The 24,888-nt window shown below is 37.8% G+C and overlaps 1 protein-coding gene across 2 annotated transcripts in view; it reads left to right on the forward strand.

The window, feature by feature from the left end:
* Positions 1 to 20,877, forward strand: part of CA8 (carbonic anhydrase 8) — a 47,891-nt gene extending 27,014 nt beyond the window's left edge. The window contains exons 7-9 of one of the 2 annotated variants that reach the window (XM_041473784.1): positions 1,976 to 2,088; positions 9,076 to 9,248; positions 20,219 to 20,877. In XM_041473784.1, coding sequence (XP_041329718.1) covers positions 1,976 to 2,088; positions 9,076 to 9,210 — 248 coding nt within the window. In that variant the 3' untranslated portion in view covers positions 9,211 to 9,248; positions 20,219 to 20,877. Of the gene's footprint in view, positions 1 to 1,974; positions 2,089 to 9,075; positions 9,249 to 20,218 lie in introns of both variants that reach the window. The other variant, XM_041473785.1, reaches the window with a different exon arrangement.
* Positions 20,878 to 24,888: the final 4,011 nt, after the last annotated feature.

The following is a 24,888-nucleotide window of genomic DNA, read 5'->3' on the forward strand; positions in this document are numbered from 1 at the left end:
AAGAATATTATTTAGGTTGCAAAGTCAAGTCTCAGCAATAAGGAATTGCAGGAATTAAGGCAGCCTGTGCCTCTCATGCATATCCACTATGAAACATCACCTGATTGCATGACCATAAGCTATTTTTCACAGGATCCCTGCCTCACAGTTCCTGTTTGATGCTGATCAAGTCACATAAACAAAAATGCTCACAGGTCATCTCTAACTATGTGTTCCTCATTTTCCAGGTGCCCGACTTGAGATCATGGGGTCTGATTTGCAGAAGTGCTGAGTGCTTACACCTCCAAGAGAAGTCAATGGGAGCAGTGCTCTGACTGTATTATGTCCTATAGAAAGTTAAATACTCTGAGAAATCAGGTTCTAAGCATGTCATATTGAACATCTCAAATGAATAGATGCATTTGACCTCATCTTCTCTGCCTCAGTTCCCCAGCTGTAAATTGAGGGGGATAATCTATCCTTCCTCACCACTCAGGGGTATGGGAGGATAAATTAATTCATTTAAGCTCTCAGGCACTGGAGAAATGAGTGTATTAGAAATATGAAAAATGAGAAAATATTCTAACAAGCAAGATTTCAATAGCATAGGAAAAAGAATTCCAAATTCCTCATATTGTACTGAGAATTCTAAATAATATTATGTACTTTTCAAAACAAAATAATCTGTCTTTGCAAGTAAACAATGAAAGGTTCTCCAGAAAAGACACACATGATCATGTGACAGCACTGTATCACGATGTATGCACAGGATGGGCTGAATTAATTCTTGCAGTTCTTAACTTTTGAGCGTTTGATAATGCAACTTGCTGTCAATGGATTTGCTACATCATTTCCTAGCTGAGAAAGAAAATTACACGAACAAAACGAAATCCATTTGCTGACAGTCACAAACTTCATTAGGAAGATTTAATTCTAGTGCTATCCCTCTGAGCTAGTGGTGAAATGACAGTCACATGTTAGTTCCACCAAGCAGGTTTATTTGTTTCCAGTATCCCGTTCTGTCCTTGTCAAGCAAGTCATGACCTTACCCCTGGCTCTCCATGCCATGATTAACCACCCTTTTTCTCCCTAGTTTCTCTCTAGGTTTGTTTCTTGAGAAACCCTCTTTTACAGTCAGGCAGTTTTCCCTCCTTTTTTTAGTACTTTTTAGGCTCTATGGCCTACAGCAGCAAAAGAAAGCCCTGTGCTGTCTCACTTATGGAGTGTAGTGTGATTGGAATCTATGAGAAATTAAAATTAAAATAATGAAAATCAAATGTGTTTTATGTAGAGTTAAAACTCTGCATGCACAAAATATTGCACAAATTTTTCAGCGACAACTGTTTATCCTAACAGTTATTTATAAAACTATTAATAAATATATAAACTTAAGGAATTATGTAATTATAAGGTAAACCTTGATGTTTTTCCCCCTCTGAAATTCAACTCACTTTTCCAAAGGTAGGAAGCACCAGTGCATCTCAAAAATATGTCACCAGAATTGCAAAGTGAAAAGTTCTTCTTCAGCTGAATTTTCATTGATTTTTTTTTTCTAAAACATAAAATAAAATTAATTCTTAAGACATATCCTAAATGTGGAAGTCAGCTAAAATTCAATCACCACAGACCCTCTGCCTTCAAAATACGTTTCTTTTTAGCTTTTGACATTAACAGGGATTACTTTATTCCCATAACATTGCTTATTTGCTGTGTTAATTTCAAGAGCTGTGCACTTGTTATTTTTCACATCCACAGAGTGGCATTTTCACATCTAAAATGCTCACCTGCAGGGGAACTTACTGTAATATAATGACCACAAGCTCATATACATTCGTATGAGGAAGCAGTGGGCAGTGCTTGGCAGGTTATAAATTCACACCTTAGCTTCTGCTTACTAACTTCATGCGAGTGAGCCCACAGCTGTCATAAGCTGTCACTGAAAGACACCATTATCTTCCTAATAGTTATTAAAATTCCACGTTTCTTTTGATTTCAGATCCTCTTCTGCGTGACTACTGGGTGTATGAGGGCTCTCTAACCATTCCACCCTGCAGTGAAGGTGTCACCTGGATATTATTTCGCTATCCTTTGACTGTGTCCCAAGTGCAGGTAACAGCTGTGCTCAAATTGACCTTGGAATATGGTTATAGCTAAAGGTTATAGCGTGCAAATGTATATATCAGAATGTTATGTCTGTTCTCCTTAAAGATCCCATTAGATCAGTACGTGGCTTTTCAAGTAAAGGTCAAACCTTTTGAGTCACTGAAAGCAACGCAAAGGTCAGAGATGAAAAACCTTGTTATCATTTATCATCTGCATTTAAAATAATTCTTATATTTAAGTCAACAAAAAAGAAAAAAGGAACTCAATGGGCAAAATAAATTCAATTCTTTGTAATTGTAAGCTTTCAATATCACTGGTTTTTAATGTTAAAGGAAAAAAAAAGCACAGGGAGGCACTATGTCCTGGAGAATGAGAAACATTAATGTAGTACAGATTGGCTAGATTGCACTGAACTATATTTAATTTATCTGGCTCTTTTAAAATTCAGTTTTATAATAAATGCCAAATGGAATCTACCTATTTAAATTTGATTTCACATGTATGTAGTTTAAAATGTTTGGGTTTTTTTTCTTAAATTAAATCTAACATTTCTGAGCCTTTCAATGTACAATTTTTCAAATCTTTCTACAAATAATCCCACTAAAAGCAATGAAACTTCCTGATGAATGTTCTCCCACAGTCTGTGAATCCCAGCTGGAGGAATGTGCATTTAATTTAAGTGAACCCACCTAGAATCCCTGAAGCGCAATGCATTCCTTTTCATTGCCTACTCTGAAGCATGTATAAAAAGTATAAAAGGTGATAAATTAAATTATTTTAGCTTTAATAATTTAAAATTTTAACACAATAGTCTAATACAATATTTTAACATCTTTAACAATTTAAAATTGGCAGCATTTCTTGTTTTATGGAAACTGAATTCTAGGTCTAATCATAGGATAGCTCCCAATAAGTTATTTGTCTGATAGCTGCAAATTAAATGCATCCCATCATGAGTCTGTTATTTGTTTATGAAAAGCTAAGACTTGTGTCTGCTTACTATTGAGTAAATGCATTACTTACTACTGAGTAAACAGCATTCTATTAGCATTATTTGATTCAGAATAACTTTTAAAGACAGAGTGCATTCTGTAACTTGTCAGCTAATTGTCCAGACGGGATATTGATAAATAAGGGGAATTAATCAGATGTATAAAGTCCAGCTATTACAGCTGAGACATAGTATGGTATTGCTAATTGCAGATTTTGTAGTCTCTATTCCTTTTTAATCCAGTCAGTGCACAGAGGAGAGCCGAGTTTAAACCATCCACGTGTAGCAGGAGACAGCAAGAGGGTTAACAAAAGAGGAATTAAGAAGAGAAATACAACTTTAGTTAGTATTACTATGTGCTAATTTACCACAAGCAAGCAGGATATTGGAATGTTGTGTGAAGGGGATAAGACTCCTGAAAAGAATATTGTGCCTGGGGAAAAGAGTGACCTGTAAAGCCTGGGGCAAAGACTGAGATTCACAACCATGGCCTTTGTTAGGTGAGGGGTAGCTGCTTTGTGTTCCTGCATTTCTTTGATAGGTGCAAACCCGATCCAAAAACGTTGCAGTGATGGAGGGCATGCAAGCCATGGAGGAGCTTTTCCCTCCCACTGGCACTGTACACAGGTGAGAGGTGGCACAGGAGTCCACTGATGGATTAGAGCAGACTCAGACCAGGATGATCCACTATACTTGTCATAGATAAGCATCAATTAGAAAAACATTCCTCTGTGATATTTATGATTGCAGCATTAAAGTTAAGGTTGTGCAGGAAAGATAATTATTAAGAACTTGAAAGGCTTTTGCCAAGGGGTAAAAAAGGGACATAAAAAAAATTATGTTTCATCAGATATTGCTTTCAGATGTCAATGAAAAATAAATATGTCAATGAAAAATAAATATGGGGTAGGTGAGAGGAGATGATTCTGGAATTTGTAAATTAAAAGGTATTGTGAGGTCTCCATGATGCACAAATTATGATTTTGTTGGTTCTAGCTAAAATTCCAAGATTTTAAATTGTAATTACCATTTTGGCTGCAATGAACTATCTGGCCTCTTTTGTGCATGTGGGCATGAGTGCCTATGAGAGATTTCATTTAATCACAGAAACACAGAATGATTGGTGTTGGAAGGGACCTCTGGAGAGCATCCATTCCAAATGCCCTGCTAAAGCAGGTTCATCTACAGCAAGTTGCCCAGGAGAGATTAAGGAGAGATTAGAAATGCAAGGGCTTTTGTCTGTGGAAAATAAGAGGATGTAGTATAGGATATACCATTTTGAATCTTCCGTGGAAGGCTGGTAGAGGTATTTAATTTTATTAAGCCAGCTTGTAGTATTAAATCATAGATTTCAGTGCAAATGCATTTCTAATAGGTTTAAGTACATTATTTTTACATTTGTCACTACCTTGTAGAAATTTCTTCTCTGGGATACTAATGAAATGTCAAGTGCTTTATATAATACTAGTAGCATCTGTGGTTATAGCCAGTGAGAGAAAAATTCAAGGCCATTTTCATTTTTCAGGCCATGAAATAATCAAGTTCTGAGTGTCAATAACAAGTAAATAAAGAATTACATAATATAATATGGAATAGGTTTTGTTTCTTTCCTCTGATCAAACTAGTTCATATATTGGAGTCAATATGCTAATTTTCTGCAATTAACACAGCAATATGGATCAGCTTAACAAACTGCGGGTCATAAGGGCAAAAAATGAATAAAATTGCCTCTCTGTTTCATGGTCACACTCATAAAATATTTTCTTATTTTGAAACAATGAAGTAACCATTTTGACATAGGCACAATAGGCTGACCATTACAAAATAGAGAATCTTTTTTTTACCGGGAGACATTTTCAGATGGTAAAGTCCAGCTGATGAATAGATATGTTACTGATCTAAGTCAAAGTTAAGTGAAAGGAGATCTGAGTGTGCTGATTAAATAGCAAAAGAGCAATTGAGGACTGCAGCATCAGGATGTGCTTTCCTGGAGTCCTGAGTTTCCTCATTGGAAGTAATTTTCTTTGTTATGAGACTTCACTTCCATGAAAAAGTCCTTCATGGGTTATTCTGTGCATATTCCTGTCCTCCTATTGTGATTTTTTTTCATCCTCACTTGATTTATGTTGAAATGCACAGCCCAAAGAACTGTGTTGATTCTTTTTGTAAGATACCTGGCGCATGCCAGGTACCTGCTGAAATGCAGTAGGAGAAAACTCCTATTAGGCCAGTAAAAACCAGGAAATAATTGAAAAAGACTTAGTCATGCTTCTGTCCACTATACTAAAAAAAAAAAAAATGGGACATTTGTGAATAAATGCTTTGTGGTTCACTGAAGACCAAGTGCATTGTCTAAGCCACTCAGAATAGGGATTTTAAACAATGATGCAGAAGGAGCTGTTGTTTTGCTGTATTCATTGTCAGAGTTAACTGGTCTTTTATTGAATGGCATGGTCTCTAGTCCTTTTGTCTACCTCATTCAGAATTAAAAACTACCAAAGGACCGAAAGAGTAACTACCATATGGAGCTGTAGTGGGAAGTGTGCAAAATTTATGTAAACTAAAATAAAGCACTCAGAGCTTCATGGTATTCTGGGTGCTGGAAAGTAGGTCCATGCTCTTGGAAGATGTCATGGATACATGTAAAATTTTCAAACAGAAGGATAATGCTTCTACACTTCATATCAAAGAAATGTTTATAGAAAACATGCAAATTCTAGTAATGTGTGCTCTATTCTTCAGCAAATGTGTAAGTGAAACAGAAGAATGCTCAGGATCTGAATACAATGAGTGGTAAAAAAAATTCTACACAAAGTGAACATGAATGGTTTTACTCAGTAGAAATGCAACTGTTCACATTGTGGATTTGCCTTCTGCACTGGTTAGAACTTAATCCCAAATTTCAGTGTGAACAGGTTTGGGTCATCCTTAATGTCTTCTGGACAGGAGAAGAAGTTTTAAAGTAGCTATTCCTGGTAAAAGTATGTGACTATCCAAGGATACTTAGCCATATGCCTCTAAAACATCTGTTTCACTGGCAGTCCTGCAGGATGTACTCCACAGCATTGACTTATGAGGGGCTGGGAGGAGATGGTGAGCAGTGAAACAGGATCAGCAGGGCACAAATATGTCTTGGTTTGAAAAGACAGGTGTGTGCTAAGGAAGGCAGGAGCCTCCCCTGAAATGGAAAATATAAACTCCCTCCCTCCAAATTACAACTTTGAAATTAAGGGGCTCTCAGACAAAGATATGGTTTTACGATGCTGTTCTTTCCCAACAAGACAACAAGGTTGAATTTTGAGCAACCCCAGTGAAAGTACAAAAGGCAACAAATTAAATTCTGTCATGGCTATTCTTTCATATTTCATTCGTCAAAGTAGTTGCTGCTTCTTTTCCACCTTCATTGGCTCCCAGAGCAAGAATTTGAAGATAACATAAAAGAAATACATGTGAACCTGCATTAGCCCTGCTTCAGTTATTAAAACTTCTCATGTTATGTTCCCTCAGCCTCTATCTATTTTATATATAAAATAAAGCCCCTCAATGTTCAACAGTTACTCCTAATCCTCGTTATACTTTGTTAATGGATGTTTTGCTATAACGAAACACCTGGCAATGAAATTCAAAGAGAGTTAAAGTCCAGGGAAGTGGTTGAGTTCCAAATATCAGATGATATCCAGTTAGGAATGCTTAGCTCTTCCCTCTGGGCAGTGCGCCTCACAATGGGATGCTGTAATTTTTATCAGCCATGCAGTGACACTCAATGGCCCAATAACAGAAGGTATTTCCTGGAGGGAGGGTTGGTTGTGGAAGAGATAAAGAAAAACTGCCCAATTAACAGAAGATTACTGCCCCACCAGTATGGGAATAGAACACACATCAGCTACCTTTCAACCTGAGAACATATTACCTTGCCACATGGAATTTTAATAGGGAAAGTTGTGTTGGCACAGCTAATGTCCTTTTCTGACAGAAGTACTTCTCATGGGTAGAGCAAATCACCATGTAGTAGAGGGTCTCTGTCACGGCAGTCCATGGAAGGAACAACTAAACAAGGAGGGTGTTGATTGCAGAAGAAATTCCCCCTTGGAGCAGAGCTGCAATTCTTGACTTCCGTAAAGACTAAAGAGCAGGCACAGAGATCAGGTCAGTTCTACTCTCCTGACTGAAGAAACTGGAAGCTGCTTTGTGAGGAGTTACCTCCTGGAGAAAGATTTCATTGTGGGAACTGAGACGGAGCATTTGTAGTTTCAGTAGGAGACAGCTCACAAATGCCAGCTTTGCAGAGAGCCTGCTCTTCCCTCTCCTTCATCTGTCTTTGTTTGAAGTATCTCATTCTCACAAGATCAAACAAAAGCCACATTTTTGTAAAGTGCTCCTTCCTAAACTGCAATTATCTCAGACTTTCCAGAGTTGATTCAGATGGTGAAAAAGTATGACTTTACAAAGCTCCTTCAGTCATTTACCAGCCCTTGAGTTCTGAAGACTTTTTCAATTCCAAGCTGGTAGTGGGTTTGTTTTCAGTTTCCTTTAAGTAAAAAACAACAACAAAAATCTTTCATAACAGGATTCTGCCTCTAAAAGCACCTTCAAGGAGCTTTTTTCATTTTTGCAGTCTAAGCTGTTGCCTTATATCTCAGCTGCCACAAGCTGAGTGTTGATTTCCTAGCCCACTGCTTTTTGAGGAAAATTAAGTAGAGAAGAGCTAGCCTCTAAATCAAGTAAATAAGTCTGTATCAGTACTGCTGTAGAGTGGAAAACACCGAGGGCAGTTGTGTTCCAGGTTGCAGTAAGAAAGTATTCTCTGTAGACAGGATAAGAATAAAAATGCCATTACCTGCTGTTTAGCACCTCATTTAATTTAATTCTGGAATCATGCTTACATTCTCCCTGTAATATTTCCTAGGGTGTTTTTCACGGAGAAATTATAATGTCTTAGATGATAAAATGATTGTGTACTCCAGGCTCCATTTTACTTTCTGTGTATCTTCAGTTTCAAGTTAGAGATGAACTGCATAGTGAAGCGTTACAGGGCCAGTACAAGTACAAAGGCTGAGGCTTTGTAGTATGCAGGGGAGTCAGCCATCAAGTACATTTGCTGTATCCAGCAAAGACAGCTTGTGAATATGTCAAAGAAAAATATTTTTTTCTAGTAGTTGTAACTATTTAACATCTCAGACTCCTAAAAACAGCACAGGTGAATAGTAATGGAGAGTGTTTTGTCATGAAGCACCTGATGCTAGTACCAGGGATGGAGATGGAAGCTGCTTATATTCTTCTGCACACCATATCAGATTTAGAAAAATCTAAAAAGAGTGCATAAGCAAGAAACGTATTTGTTTTGGCTCAATTGAAATATTTTGTATTTATTTTTTACTGTATTTGACTTTCTGACTATCTACACCAGTAGAATACTGAAAATTCAGATATACAGAAATACAGAATACTGAATACTGAAGCAGTATTTTGTTTTGATCATAAAACCAGTATTTTTTCCTATAAAATGTCAACAGACATCCTCTAAAGCTAAGAATCTGTCCAGTACTCTTCTGGTTTAGAAGATAACAACAATTTCAGGAAGTAAATAAATCACTAGGAGAATATCAAAACAATTTATAGTCAAGCAAGTTATTCCTGAAATGCACTTCTTTGAAGAAGACCCAAATTGCTACTCTAAACACACAACAGTAGGGCTGATTCATTGGATGTAATCTGCAACAGCCAAGATGGTTGTAGATCTTAAAAGAAGCTTTGAAAAGGCAAAGGATAATTTTGCCAAACCATGTACTTAAGAGTTCTTGTTTTTCTCTATATCTCAAATATTTTGACAGTGCTGAGGACTATTTTAAAATGTTGTTAATGTATATTGACCTTACTATATGGTACGTGAACACTCCAATTTTCAAAGCTGAATAATTGGCTGGACAGGGCTGGTTGTGATCATTAGTCCCATGGCGAAGAATATGTCTCAGCTTCTTCATTTCTGTTTTTCTGTCTTTCAGATAGAGGAATTTCGAAGACTGAGGACTCATGTTAAAGGTGCTGAACTTTTAGAGGGCTCTGATGGAATCCTAGGCGATAACTTCAGACCAACTCAGCCACTTAGTGATAGAGTCATCAGGGCTGCATTTCAGTAGCAGAGGAGGAAGAACAATGATGAATCTTCTTCAGTCAGGTAAGCAAAAATTTAGTGGAAAATCAAAATTTTGAAATAATTTAGCTAAAGTAGGAAATGCACTTAATTTTAGCTAATGTTATGATACATTGTCAAAATTGTATATTCTGACACTGTAATTTCTATTTCATCCTGTGTATAATAGTTTGGTTATGCTGTGATTTAACTCCAGCTGGCAACCAAGCCCCACGAGCTGCTCAGTCACTTTCATGTGGTGGGATGGGGGGGAGAATCAGAAGGGTAAAAATGAGAGTATTTGTGGGTTGAGGCAAAGACAGTTTAATAGGTAAAGCAAAACCCATGCATGCAAACAAAGCAATGGAAAACGAGAAAGCCATTCACCACTATCCAGGCAGTGAATCACAATGCCCACTTACATCACAGTTGTTTCTTGTAGCTTTAAATTTCTCCTGATGCAGTGAAGAAGAGCATGGTATGCCTTGGTTATGTGGTATGTGTCCCCAGTTGCTGAGTTTTACTGGTTGATTTCTTTCCACATTTCTGGAAGACCAGCCATTGGTGGTTCTTTTCACACTGTTAAAAAAGCAGGGTAGTAGTTCTGGAAGGAGGCCTTTAATTCTAAAAAGAGGTTTTTTAGTTGGTTTTTTTTTTTTTTTTTGAGGTTTGTGTTAGTCAACAGTTACTCCTAATCCTCGTTATACTTTGTTAATGGATGTTTTGTTATAACGAAACACCTGGCAATGAGATTCAAAGAGAGTTAAAGTCCAGGGAAGTGGTTGAGTTACCATTTCTGAAGTCATTTAAGATGCTAGAGGTGATTTTAGGGATATGGTTTAGTGGTGGACCTGGCAATGCTGGGTTGATAGTTGCACATGATGATCTTAAAGGTTTATTGTAACTTAAACAATTCTATTATACTGAGACAAATTATTTCCTTGAAAATAAGGAGTCAAGGCAACAACTTTGTGGTTGATTTTGAAATGAAGTGATCCTACTTTAATGCAGTACCCTATTTACTGTTGAAATACATAATATAAAAGCTTTCAATTTTCTATCTTCACATTTCTTCAAAGCTACAAAATAAGAGATTTATCTAGAGTTTAATCTGGAAAGCCTGCTGCTTTAAGGGTTTTGAGAAACTGTTTTGGGTAAGGATATTTATTTGTACTTTAAATTCTTGCTCTCTCTAGTTCATGTCAGGCTTTGTTGTGGAGTTAAGCCCATTCAGATCATGCTCGGGATCCAGTCCCCAGTTTCATGCGAAGTAACAAATGATGAGGCAGTAGATAACCCATAAAAAAGATTGATAATTCAGTGCTTCCAAAAAATAGATCCATTAAAACGAAGTGAGAAGATTATCCTCCCTCCTGCAAATGATAGAAATTATTAAATTGGCTAGGACAATGACCAACAATTTCATGGTCTTTCCATATAGCATAAGAATTTGATATAGTGTATGCATCTAAACACTGTTGAAGTAAGAATTTATTCGTATTTTATAACCCTATTTAATATCTGCATCCCAGAAATTGAATGAAAAACCCAAAACATTGATCCCTTTTTTAATATTATTTTCTCATTCCCATATTTAATTTTGGGCATATCCCTAAGACGAATCCTCAATTACATGGTTCTCTGCAGTAACCAAATATTGTCACTTTAATCTTGAAATGGATGGTTCAAATTCATCCTAGCTTCTGCATAAAAATGACTTGGGAAAATTGTAGCAATATTAAAGTACAATTTTTCTCAGAGTGAATAATGCCCTCAGGCCAGTGCAGGTAATTCAAGTCTGTAACAGTAAAATTACTTGACACACTGAGTTTGAATTTTAAGCATGAAAGAGTTTCCTTTACAATGATGGAATTGAAATGTAAAAATTTCCCTTTCGCTTTCATGTTTGAAATTTTATTACATTTTTCAATACTTATAAAGATTTTTTCTATGTAATAAGATTTATCTTGGCTTTGCTTCACAAAATAATCTGCAGTTTTAATTCACAAATGATGGAATTTTTAATGCAAAGTAATAGTCCTCACTGTAGGGCCATACTAATTATGGACACTCAAGCACTAAGGAAGAACTGTGACTCCTGGCACAGTGTAGCTCACAGAAGAAATGACACTTGTTTCTCTACACCTGATTGAATTATTTATCAGAAATTCATTTGGTCAGGCCTTTTGAGTTTTGTGTGCATCAGTCCAAGTAGCACTGTACTAATCAAAGTTTCATTATATATCTTTGCTATTGAATTTAGGGAGCTGAAAAATGAAGTGTAAAAAGAAACCACATGGCTTTGTTCACATTTCTTCTATGCAAAGGGGTAAAAAGGGAAGGAAACAGTCCTACTTACCTTGTAGTGATTTCTTCACACCTCTCCAGGAGGAAGGTGTTGAGGAACAGTAGCTCCTCAACACAGACCACAGAAATCTCAGAAAGATTTCTTCCTTCACAGGAAAGAGGGAAGTCCTTTAAGCTGGGACTGCTGGCATCAACTGAATATTGCTATGAAGACTCAGTAGTAGATGGGAAGTAATAGGTTTCAAGGCAGCATCTTCCTAGTGATTCAAGAGGAGCTTTTTTCCTTTCTTTTCAAAGAGCAGATTACCTTTTATTTTAAAGCTCTGATATGTCTTTAATATTACAATTACAAACACACTGGTTGACTTATTTTCTTACACTATGCCCCTCTGCCAAGGCTGCTGGAACTCCTCTCAGTAAAGTTTTCAATATTTTTTTTATTCCAAGCCAGTGTGGCACAGCCACTTGAAGAACCTTGAGGAATGCTAGTTTGCCATGAGCTTCTTACTCTGCTGGGGAAAGAAGGAGACAAATGTTTCTGTAAGTGCATCCACAGGAGTAGGAAGAGATTCTTTGAAAGGTCTAATTAATTTTGACTGAATCAGAGTGCAGGCTCTATGCACACCATGGTCCCAAAGCTTCAGAACGTCTGCTCCTCAGCCTTGATTTAAACCTTGACAAAACTGAACCTTTTGTGGCTTATGGTTAAATGGCATATGTTGATCTTTGATGCAATTTGTTCTAATTTGTTGAGTAAGAGGCAGAGTTGACACAAACATGGAATAACGTGATGTGTAATACCAGGGAAATAACTAATTTTTTTTTTAATGTTCCTCCATCATGGAAAAGCCCAGATCTCAAAATATTCCTCTCCAGTTCTAAGACAAAGTTTGGCCAGGTTCTAAAGGGGGCCTTCAGGATGACAAAACAGATAGAACTTTGTAACTTCTCTGCTCTCTTTAACCCAGTGGGTTTTAGAATAAGTTTGCTGCTGTCTAGTTGGCCTCTCCTGGCTCTGCTTCTTTTCTGCTGAAAATGTGTCTCTCTCAGCTATAGCTTGGGGTTAATGAGTTTTTGGATTCTGTTTTGGTAGGGTTTTTGACAGGCATCCAAGTTACATCCCATTAAATGACCTTTTCATCCATCTTCTCCTGCAATTGCTAAAGTTTTCAAATACATTTCTTTTGAAAAGGCCATTTAGAAAATTTCTAACATCTTTAAATCATATCCAGTAGTGAAAGAACCAGTCAGGTGTTAAGGAGTTTGGAGGAAAAGCTCAGTACAGATTTGCTTTCAGACATGGAGGGTTAAAAAATTGAGTTCAGATTTAGAGAGTGAAGAAAAATAGAATAACAGAATAGTTATAATTGAAAGGTGTCTCTGGAGATCTATTAGTTTGATCCTCTGCTCAAAGCAGTGTTAACTACAGTGGGTTGCTCAGAGCCGTGTCCAGCTAGGTTTTGAATGTCATAAGGATGAAGACTCCTTAACCTCTCTAGGCAAATTGTACCTGTGCACTCCTGCAGGGAAAAAGGTTTTTCTTAATTTTCAATGAAATTTCCTTTATTTCAGTTTGTACCCGTTGACTCTTCTTCTTTCACTGTATGCAGCTGAAGATGCAGTCTGGTGTGATCCTCTCTACTTGTTCTCATAAAGTGTTCATACACATTGATAAAACCCCTGTTGAAACATCTTTTCTGGATGCTGGACAGTTTCAGCTCTCTCAGCCATCCTTTAATGGCAGGTGCTCCAATCCTTTACCATGCTTGTAGCCTGTTGCTCTCTCCAGTATGTCTGTGTTTCTCCTGAACTGGGGAAACCAGGACTGGACCCAGTGCTCCAGATGTGCTGTCAGTGCTGAGTAGAAGCATTTCCCTCCACCTGCTGGCAGTGCTTTTCCTGCTGCAGCCTAGAAAGCTGCAGAACTTCATTATTGCCTCGGGTGCATTACTGGCTTAGCTTGAACTTGATATCTGCCAGGATTCCCAAGTTCTTTTCTGAAGGAAAAGAGAAGGGATAACATTGTGGCTTCCTCAGTGTTAATGCTAGTTTCTTTTTTACTTCCTGCTTGACTCAGAACCCTTGCTAAGGGCATAGAACTATTTCTTGATAATTTCAGATGATCTTGGAATAAGATTTATAGTCACTATTGTTATACAGCAAAGCCTAACAGTGAGGAAAACAGATGCTACCGCTCTTAGAAATCAAACAACAAAAATCTTACATCTTTAGTTTCATTAAAGGGTATTTATTTGACAGTTGTAGGCTTGACACACTATTTCTCAAGATGTGAATTGTGACTGTTCCAGAAGGCTTGCTGTAATTCTGGGGCTTGCCACCTTTTCTAATGGATAAGTACTGGAGAAGTACTTATCCATTAGAAAGTTACTTACTGCGTTCTTCACTGGAGACAGCATTGTTTCTGGTTTCCAATGGACTTATCACCCCCTCTTTTAATTTACGTGTAGCTGATTTTATAGACATGCCTTTCCCCTCTTTTACATCAGCGGAACAGCTTTTTCTGTGAATAATCAAGGCTTCTGATTTCAAACACTTGAATATCAACTTGAATTTGTAATGATTGCGAACTCAGTATGGCATGCCAATGTGTCTTCCCTTTATACACCAGGGTGTATACACATGATTCCATGCATAGAGTAGGTAAATGGCATTGCTCCTGTTTACTAAGAGGAGGTCAAATAGGTGCCTGTTATAGAGGTCATTGAAAACCCCAAGACTTTTTTAGCAGAAGACTGTAAGAGCTTGTTCTAAAAAACAATTTTCTGAAAGAATATTTTCTTTTTAAAGTGATAAACTTTAATTTTCTTTCCTCTGAGAATAATTAATAAAATAAAGAACTTGATCTCCAATGTGTTGTCTCAAAACTCCCCATCTCAGACACAATTTATGTTGTATTCATAAACAATTATCCTCCAAGTGTGATGTCTTATACCTACTCCGTCTACATGCATACATTACTTAAATTCTCCTGAACATTTTTTCATTTGTGAATGATTCAGAAATTCCTGAGAAAGCATCAATTTTTATATACACAAGTGCATATACCTACTCATACGTACACATACATCTGTGGTAGGCTCAGACTGCGAGTAGCTGCAAGTTTATCCAATGTCCTTTAAATTATGATAGCAGAAATTAATTCAGATTAAAAACATGCTTAATATAATTACTATTTTCCTGGTTGTAAATTCAAGATTAGAGAAAACAATTAAATGACATCATTAAAATAGCAAGGTTTTGCTAGGCCTGAGGAACAGGAAGGTGTAATTCAGGGTGGGAGGAACAGAGACTGAATTTCTGATGCTGCAGAGATGCTGCAGAGACAGTGTGTGTGATACTGAGAGGTCTGAGCAGACAAGGAGAAGCCGGCACAGCATTAGTTCCACAGCAATGAGGGAGGGTGATGTGGTAACTATCTGGTGCATTTTGTAAATGGAAAGTGCAAATTCATGGCTTTTGAAGCTGCTGAGCAGCTCTTGTGGCTACAAAATTATGTTGCCCTTTCCCCAGGATAATAATTAGGGGATCTGGTGTTGCCAGTGGGAATGAATGAGTACTGAACAAGTGGTGGTGTACTCTCCTCTTTATGGAATTGTGAATTATATGATAATAGATTGTAGAATATGAAAGAACTTTCAAATCCAGAGTGAGCTGTGGAGTTGCACCTTGCCTTTGAGAAATGGGAAGGGTGATGCAATGCTATGGACTGTGTTTCTGTGTTTAAACAGATCTCAGTGAAATTTATATTTTAATGGACATTAACATCAGCAATCCACATGTCTTTACTCTCAGTTTACTAGCAGCATTTGCAATTCGTGAAGTTCACAAACAAGTTGCTCTGCAGAAGTTCTAATACTTGGGGATTTTATCCTTTCCTGTTGTGTAGGTTCAGAGCTGGAATGAGCTGTCAGCAGCCATGCATCATTAGGCTACTGCAGCTGTTCTTATCATTTTCCTGTTTGAAAAAACCTGAATCAACCTGACACAAAGATTATCAACACTAGTTCTTTAGAAATGCAAACACCAAGTTCCTAGATTTGTTGAAATATAAGTATTTATACTTCTTCTAAATGAGTGATTTTTTTAATTGGTCATTGTTTTTCTCCATGAATTTAGAGTTTGTGCTTAAAAGGTGATTGGTTTAATTGTTAAGTTTCAGTCTTTTAAAGAAACTGAACTTCATGTTATCACCAAAACTGACTCTTGCTCTTCTGTATTTAATATCTAATGTCCAGTGCCCAGCCCTCTGCTGCCACTTCAGAGCTCTTGAGAACGTGCTTACACTTGAGTGCATGATTGTAGGATAGAGGGCCAAACACATTTGCCATGTGAACCACACACCATAATCAGAGGCCTACTGGAAACAAAATTTTTGGAGACTTCAGACAACCAAATGCTCCAGGAATGGCTGAAAAAGGGTGCCTTTTGAGGCTGTTTTCCACTACTTCATTGTAATAGCAGGGGGTAGGCTATGCACTAAGATTGCAAGTGAACCCTATAATATCAGCATTAATTTTTTTCCCCACTGCTGATGATTCAAATAAGTGACTAGAAAAACTCTTTTGTTCATAGCTCTGACATGGGGACCAGAATGTAGGGACTTGGTAGACAGAGGCAGCCAAGACTCTTAGACTGGTCTTTGCTGTGCGAGGTATTTATGTGTCCAGGCCAGAGCATCAGTATAGCAGGTGATCAAGCCCTAAATGAGAAATAAAACCATTCTGAGTTTTCAGAGTTATTATCATATTGGAATTGTCCTTGTTCAATTCCTTACTGAGCTCTTGTTAGAAATATAAATTATGGAGGAATGGAAAATGTTCAAAATACCTCAGCATGTAAAGAAGCAAGGAGGAAAGATTACTGTGCTTCCTTTTCAAAGCTAAAACCATCACAAGGTAGTCTAGGAATCAGATCCCTGCTTATGCTTCAAATAAGATACTTCATGCTGACAAGTGCTCTTAAATTTTGTGACCTGTGAGTTTCTACCAGCATAATACTGTCTTTCTGATTCATAATTCACTGTTATCATCAGGTTTTCATAAAAAGAGTTTTGAGACTATAATTCCCAGCAGTTTACCATAACCACGTATGGTTTGTAGACTGCTTCTTGGGAACTGGTAATTCAGGAACCCAGAGTGCCTGTCATACAAAACACCCTCACAACATGTATATTAGCAATCAAAACACAGAAGTTAGAGTCTGAACACGCACTGAAACTCTGCCATGGTATTTTCCCTTATGGTGAAAATGCTGCAAATTAGTGGTGAGTCAAAATAGTGGGAAGCTTAAATCATCACTGATAAAGCTACACTTTTTTTTTAAAAAAAGAGAGTGATGCATATAAAATATAATGTAATAGACACTCAATTCTCAAAGATACTAGAAGGACACACAGGTACATATGTCTGTACAATACAGAGAAGAAAGCCTGCAATATGCTTTCCTCCTTCACCAATATTATACAAGCTAGGCATTGGAAGTACACTCTGTTTTACCTGGATGAAATCACACAGATTTAAGCAGAATATTATTACACCATTGAAACTGAGGGTCCAGGTCAGCCTAGATCCTTACTCTTATTGGAAATTTTAAATTCTGATTATTTTGTATAGATAAAGACAATGCAATGAAAAAAAATGCAAATTCTTGCTAAGCAAACAGACCTGTTTTGTAAATAAATAGCAAATGAAAACTTGCAAGTTATTTGGATTACTGAAAATGTTTTTGCAACTGATACTTGCCACTCATGAAACAGAATGTCAGCACTAACTGTTGTTAGCAATGTTTTATGGATAAGACCAGAGTTTATGACAGAGCAGTTCTACCCAACAAAATTTGCTCTAAAAACATTTATGCATCCCTGTAACTCAAGACAAACAAAGGTGTATTTTAGTTAGCTAGATGTAGCTAAATGCCCACAGAACTTGAAGTTGATTCAATAAATTGTAACTTTTTCGTGGGAAGAATGCAGTGTTTCAAGAATGATAAGGTTTGATAAGGTACTCAGTTCTCTTTTCTGAGACACACTGAATCCTTGCCTGGCTGTACTTTCAGGTGCTGTTTTTAGGAAGGTGTAGGATAAAAGTAATGTTTTGTCAGTATTATACTGGTTTTGCCACCTATGTATTTTGATTTTTAAAAATCTCTTAAACTTTTTGATTTATCATAGTGTTAAGGAGGAGAAGGCAAGATCCTTCTATAAAGAAAAAGATAGGGCATTGTGTGAGACAATGGGGGTAAGGAGTATGGTAAGACAAAAGAAGTGGAAAAGCTCTCCAGGAAAGGGATTGGCTACTTTTGAGCAGCAGAATAAAGGTTTTGATCTTGTGCATTGATCTTGACCTAAAGCTACTGCAGTGGGACATCTTACTTCCTCCCTATCAGATGGAAAGATAGATTATTGTGGACATCCTATGTAATTTCTCCATAGTCTCTTTATTTGCGCTTTCTCAACAATTTTGGGAGAATTTGAAAAATAATCCTTTTCACTGAAGTTTTCTCATATCTTCTCTTTTAAATATTTTCTCTCTATTGCTATAGGAACATTGGGACCTTTGGTTCTTAAAAATACACTAGCTTTGCTCCTTATCTTTGCTCATACTTCTGCTTCTTGATTCTGAGATAAAATTTATAGTGTTCCATTTGTCCCAGTTTTGTACAAGAAAATTTTCTCTGTGAAGGACATAAGTGCATAAAATTTTGTATATGAAGAATTGGATAGAAATCTTCTTGAAAAAAATAATTATTCTTTTACATTCTGAGGTTGAATTCTGAGCTTTGATTAACCTTGTTAATATTTTTTTTTTAACCATGGGTATTGTGAAGAACTCTCAGATTTTGAAGGTATTTACTCTTTATGGCACTGATCCTCTAAGGTCTTCTTTGGGAATAATTATTTGATCTGTAGAGGATTTCACCAGAAAGTATCATAGTTATTGTTAAACAAGAATAAACAAGGACAAACATGGATAATAACACTACCAACATGTACAATCAGTCTTTTGTCAGACAGTACATTAAGTATTTCCACAACAAACACAGCTGAAATCTTCCGACTGGCTAATAATTAGGCTCCCTTCAAAAAGTAATTCATTAATACAATAGGTACCAAATCCCAGTTCAACTTAATTTCACTGACTTTTGGACTAAAAGCATTAAGCTTAAACTAGCTTAAAATGTACAAAATGTGCATTCAATTAAAGAGTAATTAGATACTCAATCACCCTTACATCACACTAGGGATTATCCAAGAAAGAAGATAGGTACTACTCACTGCAGTGTGTAAAACAATTTTCTTAATTAGTTTAAGCCCTAATTGAGATTGAGGAAGCATCACTGTGTTACAGCATTAGTTTACCTAAATGGAACCTTAAAAACACAAAGATTTTGGGTTCTTTTGAATTTTCTCATTTGGATTGTTCAGTTCTATTCACTGATCCAGTACCTCTGGCCACAAAAATGGAAACTTTCTATTCAGTTCAGGTTGGTTGGTCCCTGCACCCTTGTACCAGTAGTCCATTGAAAAACATGCCAAGATTTTTTTCCAGAGATGGAGAAGAACTTATTATTGCTTGGTTGTTGTTTTGGGCTTTTTTTATGTTACACCTCTATACCAAGCCCCAGGAAGAGCTGGGAATCCTCTGTGCTGCTAGGTGGAGTGTAAAACCCTTACACTGCTTACAGGCTGCCTTAGGAGGCAGCTGGTGGAAAGCTCTTCAAGGGGACCATCAAACGGTGCTGCTGCCAGACAGCGTGGCTTTGGGGGGATACTGAGTGATAACCAGGGGGTATGTGGAAATCACATTGTCTTGTGGTAGGCACTGACTTCTTGGCAGCACTGCTGGTTACTGACAACCTCTACACTCCCTTCCCCTGTCAGGACCAGAGCAGGAATTCCCTGGAATGAGTTGACTTTTTGTGCAAGCAGTTGTAGCCCCAGGTGACCATTTGCACATGAGCACTTTCAGATTGTTTGTGTGTTCACATTGAGCTATTGTTAGCACTATAATAACCTCAGGGCAAAAAAAGGGGATTGTTATTACAACAGAATGAAGCAGTCAGACACTCTCATACCCACTGCTTCTGAACTGAGAGCACTGGGGCAACCTGAGCACCTGGATTCTTAAGGTTATGCCAAAGCAGATGAATATGTGTTTGCATGAAATCAAGTATTGGTTAATGCTGCTAATAAATATATTACTGCTGTTAGGAGAAATTGAGTGATCATTTTCTATCCTTTGAGCCCACCTGACTCCCATGAGAGCTGGTATTCAGCACTTCACTTAGTAAGGCCCCTAAAATAGTAAACGGTGAAAAGTTCTCTGTGTCCAGTATATTTTTCTTTCTAGTTTACTTCCATGGGCACCAGGTTATAATCAATTACCAGACTGATTCAGAAAGCCAGTTCTAAAACTTTGTTTCAAATTAATAATTTTACCACTGCATTTAACTTTGCATTTTTACTGCCATTTCCTCCATTGCTAGTAAATCTTGCAGCCCTGGCTTTACCCTAAAAGAGAAGAATCAGTACCATTATGCCACTGAAGTATATACCCTGAAACTGCTCCCACCTGCTGTCATGAAATCCCAGCTTTTAGTTTTCCCTGTCTTCCTGGCTGGATATAAACAGTCTTTCAGACCCACTGTGGAGGAATTTCAGTAACATAATTGTTCCATTCTCTTTTCAGAGGGGGGAAGACAATGCTCCCACAGTGCCCGCAGATGAGAAATGGAAACTTTTGAGACTGCTGCTTCAGTTGAACCACAAAGCCTGTATTGTTTGCCTTCATCTAATTCAGCCTTGATAGACAGCTGTGACAGTTGGTATGTCCACATGGTCCAGTGAAATTCTGGGAATGGGCTGTACATTAAAAGAAGAAAACATATTAAATCTTTCAATTCACACTGTTAACTATTTTTGAATTGTTGTTATCGTTGCTTTTATAGCTACTTTGGCATAGCATTCAATAGTCATCTGTGATCCAAATAGTACTGATTTTAAGCTTGGTATGAATGCTAATATCTAGAAATACCCATTATTGTTTTAAATGCTAGATTTGCTTTTATTCCATATCATCTCTTGTGCTGTCAGTAACCATATTTTCTGTAGAGGGGAGATGCATTCTACAAAGGTAATAAAACCATTGTTTGTTCACAAGAGTATTATACAAATTCAAAATTAATTTTTTGGCAGAAAGCAGCACTTCTCTGCTAAACATATGCACTTGACATGATTTATCTGAATAAAGCTGAACGACATTTGCATTATTAGGAACCTTACTGAAAAGAAAGACAATTTGGAACTGAGTAAAATTAACCAATATAACAATAAACAAAATTGTCTGGATTATTTTCTACTTGGTGAGCCATGGAACTTTGCGATGTAGTGTTCAATTGAGGCAGAAAATTTTCAGTCTTTGTTCTCCTGTGAATTATGACAGTTCTATTTGTTTTGTGCATTGCTGAGGATGGTGGTGTGGAGACTTACTCTGCATGTCCTGAACTCGCTGCACAGCATGGGGATTGCCACACTGGGCCACACATGACTTATCTGACACAGAAGATAAGGCAAGGGTAGTCTGAATCAGCTAGTCAGCCTCTTAGCTTCTAATTCCTGAAACACCAATAAAACACCAAGATCTGAAGGACAGAGTCACTAATGTGGGAGGCAATAACTTTGATCACTGTAGCTATTAGTGAGGTCCCCTCTCATGGATCCCTAGCATGAGGGACATTGCAGAGATCTGTGTCAGTGGAAGAGCCCCAGAGGCACAGATGGCAACTTCCAGTCTGGGGCACAGTGAAGATGCAAACTGAGGGCTCACAAAGGGGAGGCCACTCCCTTGGGGCAGATCAATCATCACTCACAAAGTCATTCCCAGGCAATGGTAAATGCAGAGTCAGAAGGCACCCTTAATCCACCTTGTCAAGGGTTATGGGGAGAGCTACTGCTGAATAGCGAGTTATGAGCTCTGTGAGTATTTTATGTGTATATTAGGGGCAGCAGAAACAACAGGGCAAACCAACACAGTGCATGTGAGCTGGGTGTGGGGGACTGGATACTGCTGATCACTTGATGTGTTTGTAACTGGGTGTTCTGCAGGAACACGTGCTTCCTTTGGAGATGAGTCTTGGTGCATTGCAATAAATACACAGAAAATGTAAAGCAAGGAGCCCACCACGAGGTCATCCTTAATTTGGGCTTAGCAGAGTAACAATCACCATATTGTTCCTTGGGCTTAGAGAAATTTATATTTCTTAGGGTTATCTCCATCTCCTGCCCACATTTAATGAAGTAAAAACCCATGATCTATACAATGGGTTCAAGATTTCAGTGCTGACCAAAACCACACTTTCCATCTGCAGTGTCTGCAACACGTGTGTGTAGCATCTTCACTGGCTGCTGCCCTTCTTCCTTCAGCAGTTACTCCCCAAGCAGCTGCAGCCAGACCCCAACCCCAACACCTGATTACTAGACCCTGGCTTCCCACTGATCTGCATCATACCACAGGGCAGGAGAAGTCTCTGCTGCAATGGCCTGGCTGGACTGTCTGCAGTTTTTGACAGGAGCCTGATAATTTGTCTTAGTTGTCAGGTTTGGTACTAAAATATTGGGAAAATAAACCAAAAATCTGTGAGGTGGAAGTCAGCTGTTTTCTGCCAGGTGAAGGTCTGTTCTTGTCTCCTTGCATCCAGCAAGGAATGAGCCATCCAAAAGTGGAGTGACCCATGTTGCTAACCTGACAGTTCTCAGGTTATATGCACAGCTCATTCAGATCTTCTCCCTTTGCATACAATATACTATTAACTACTGAGTGTTAACTGACAGGAACTGTAGTGGTAATATGGCAAATATTGACATTATGATGAAATCTGAACTAGATTTATTCTCTAAATAAACATGTTCCTTATCTTGGAGCTGGCTGATATTCTTGTGGCTGTGAAATACAGATATGTTGCAAAGCAAATGATGTAATGTCTCCACCAAAAAGTCCGTTATTTCCCTTTCCTGTGCTCCCTTCCTGTGTTTGCTGTTCTTTCAAGCATTGCCTCGTGCAGTGAAATTCTAGTCATATAAATACTACTGAGGAATTGAAGTTAGTAAATTTGTCTCAACACTTGTCAGACTTTATTTTTCCTAGGCTTGGCTTTGAAAGGAAAATAAAACCCACTGGTAAAAATACTTAGAGCAGTTTTGTGTCTTAAGAACTGGATCTAATTATAACAACAAATTCATTCACAAAACACACCCATTACAGATTGGTCAACCCACATTCATTGTGTGTTGGGTAAAGTTAAATTAGTCTTTCTGGTTTTGGTAGGAATTCACGTGGAGGAATTTTGAGGAAGGGCTCTCGGTGTATTATTTCACTGCACCCATCAGAGGTTTTATTGAGTGTGGAAAGGCTCTGCTGCTCTCCAATTGATGTTCCACAGGCCTACCTTTGTATTAATATTTTTAAAAAATCATAAAAACTGATAAGAGGGTTCTGAGAGTAGTGTAAGTCTATAAATTAATAATTTCCTCTTCAAGCCTTCAGCTACTAAAATTTTGAATCATTTTGTTCTCTGGAAGCATTTTTAAAGGTAAATGTTAATGGACATAATGCTTCACATAATTTTAGAGATTTATTAGAAATGTGAATTATAAGTTTCCAAGAGATGTTGAGCAGTTGCACACTTGCTGATCACGAAAACAATGACATAATACTTAAAAGCAACTTTGTGCTTCATCAGGCAAAAGCTGGCTCCACAGGTTTCTGAAAAACTGTAGGAAGGCATTGGGAATAGGAGGAAATCCGGCTCTTGAGAGAAGGAGGGTGAATTGGGGCAGATGCCTGCTGTCAGTGATCATCCATCTGCAGGTGATGTGTTCTTCAGTTTCCTCTGTAGTTTTCTGGAGCTCTCAGAAAAATTTAGAGCCTTTAAACTCTTAGTTTGACTGCAAACCTTGGTATGATGTTCTTTGCACTTTGGGCTGTGATTCTGGGCTTCCACTAATTCAAATTAGAGGAATTCTTAGAAAGCACTGTGCCACCCTAAAGCTGCCTTTTGCCCTGCCTCCCACCTTTTCTTTGTGTGAAAATTAAGTCATAGTTAGGTAAACCAGTAAATTCTAGGCCTGATCCCAAAATATACCTGGGAGATAAACAGGAAAAAATTGATGTAGTTTAAAGGATAGGCTTGATCCCAGACATTACACTGGCAAGCGTGGGGTAGTGGCTGTGTGTGGAAACAGATGTGAGGTAGAATGTGAGCCTAAGAGGAAATAAGAGTGATCCCTGGCCAGCATCCTGGTTTGCATCCTAAAGGTTGACTCATCTGTGTTCCTGACACTCAGAGGACAATTGAAGACTACTGTTGCTGAGGAGATAAAAGTGCTTAACAGCCAGAAAACATAAAGAAAAAACAATTTTACTGAGAAATTTCTGCTGAATTTTGCTGAGATTGCAGAAGGTACAAGGAGAGGAGATCCATGCACATGCAGCTTCACAAGAAGTCACACCAATCAGCATTTTCCAGACCCGGCCAGGGTGCAGCTGCCGTAAAAGCACAGACTCACCTTCATTGAGTTTGAGTGGTGGGCACAGCACTTGGTGCAGTGATGGTCTTGGGCAAACTGTTCCTTTCATGGTGGTCACATCCATTCCAATGAGAATGAAAGGAGGCTTCCTTTCTTTAGAAATGGGGGACTCTCAAGGGGGAATGATGATGGCTGTAGAGAAAAAAGGGAAAATTTTCTAGGTGTTGAGAACTGTGGAAGGGTGCAGATTTTGGCCTGCTTTTTCTTTCTTGGCTGGGTTTCATGGTGGCGTCATCAGCCATGGAGTTTGCTTTGAGATGTTTTCTTCCATTATACACCAGTGCTGCCTGATGGAATGTCAGCTAGCTGGAGAACTACCCTCTGCACCTCCTGAGGCTAGACCATGCAGGATGTGTTTGGAAATGTTCATGTGCACATTTATTTATTAAACTGTAGCCACCATTGTAAGCACACCTATACGTGTGTATTTATCTCTTTAGAATACTATACATTAAAAACTATTTTAAGAACAAAATAAATTCAAATAGAATTGTAGAACTTCTAATTAAAGTTAGTATATTTCAGTATATATAGCATTAGTTCACCAGCCCTTTTGGTATTTGTATGATTTGTTTTCTCCCCCTTTTGGTATTTGTATGATTTGTTTTCTCCCTTTGCTTAATGAATTTGTGTTAAAGTCCTATTTTTTTTTCCTTTTTCCCCATTATTCATTTTTCAGCCCCAGGACATTTATATCGAATGCTGTTCGAGACTTGATCTGAAGACATTATTCACTTTCTCAAGAGCCTTTCTCTTACAGTACTTGTTTGAATG

The sequence above is a fragment of the Pyrgilauda ruficollis genome, unplaced genomic scaffold, assembly GCF_017590135.1.
Source record: "Pyrgilauda ruficollis isolate IOZ18807 unplaced genomic scaffold, ASM1759013v1 scaffold30, whole genome shotgun sequence".
NCBI classification, from domain to species: domain Eukaryota; kingdom Metazoa; phylum Chordata; class Aves; order Passeriformes; family Passeridae; genus Pyrgilauda; species Pyrgilauda ruficollis.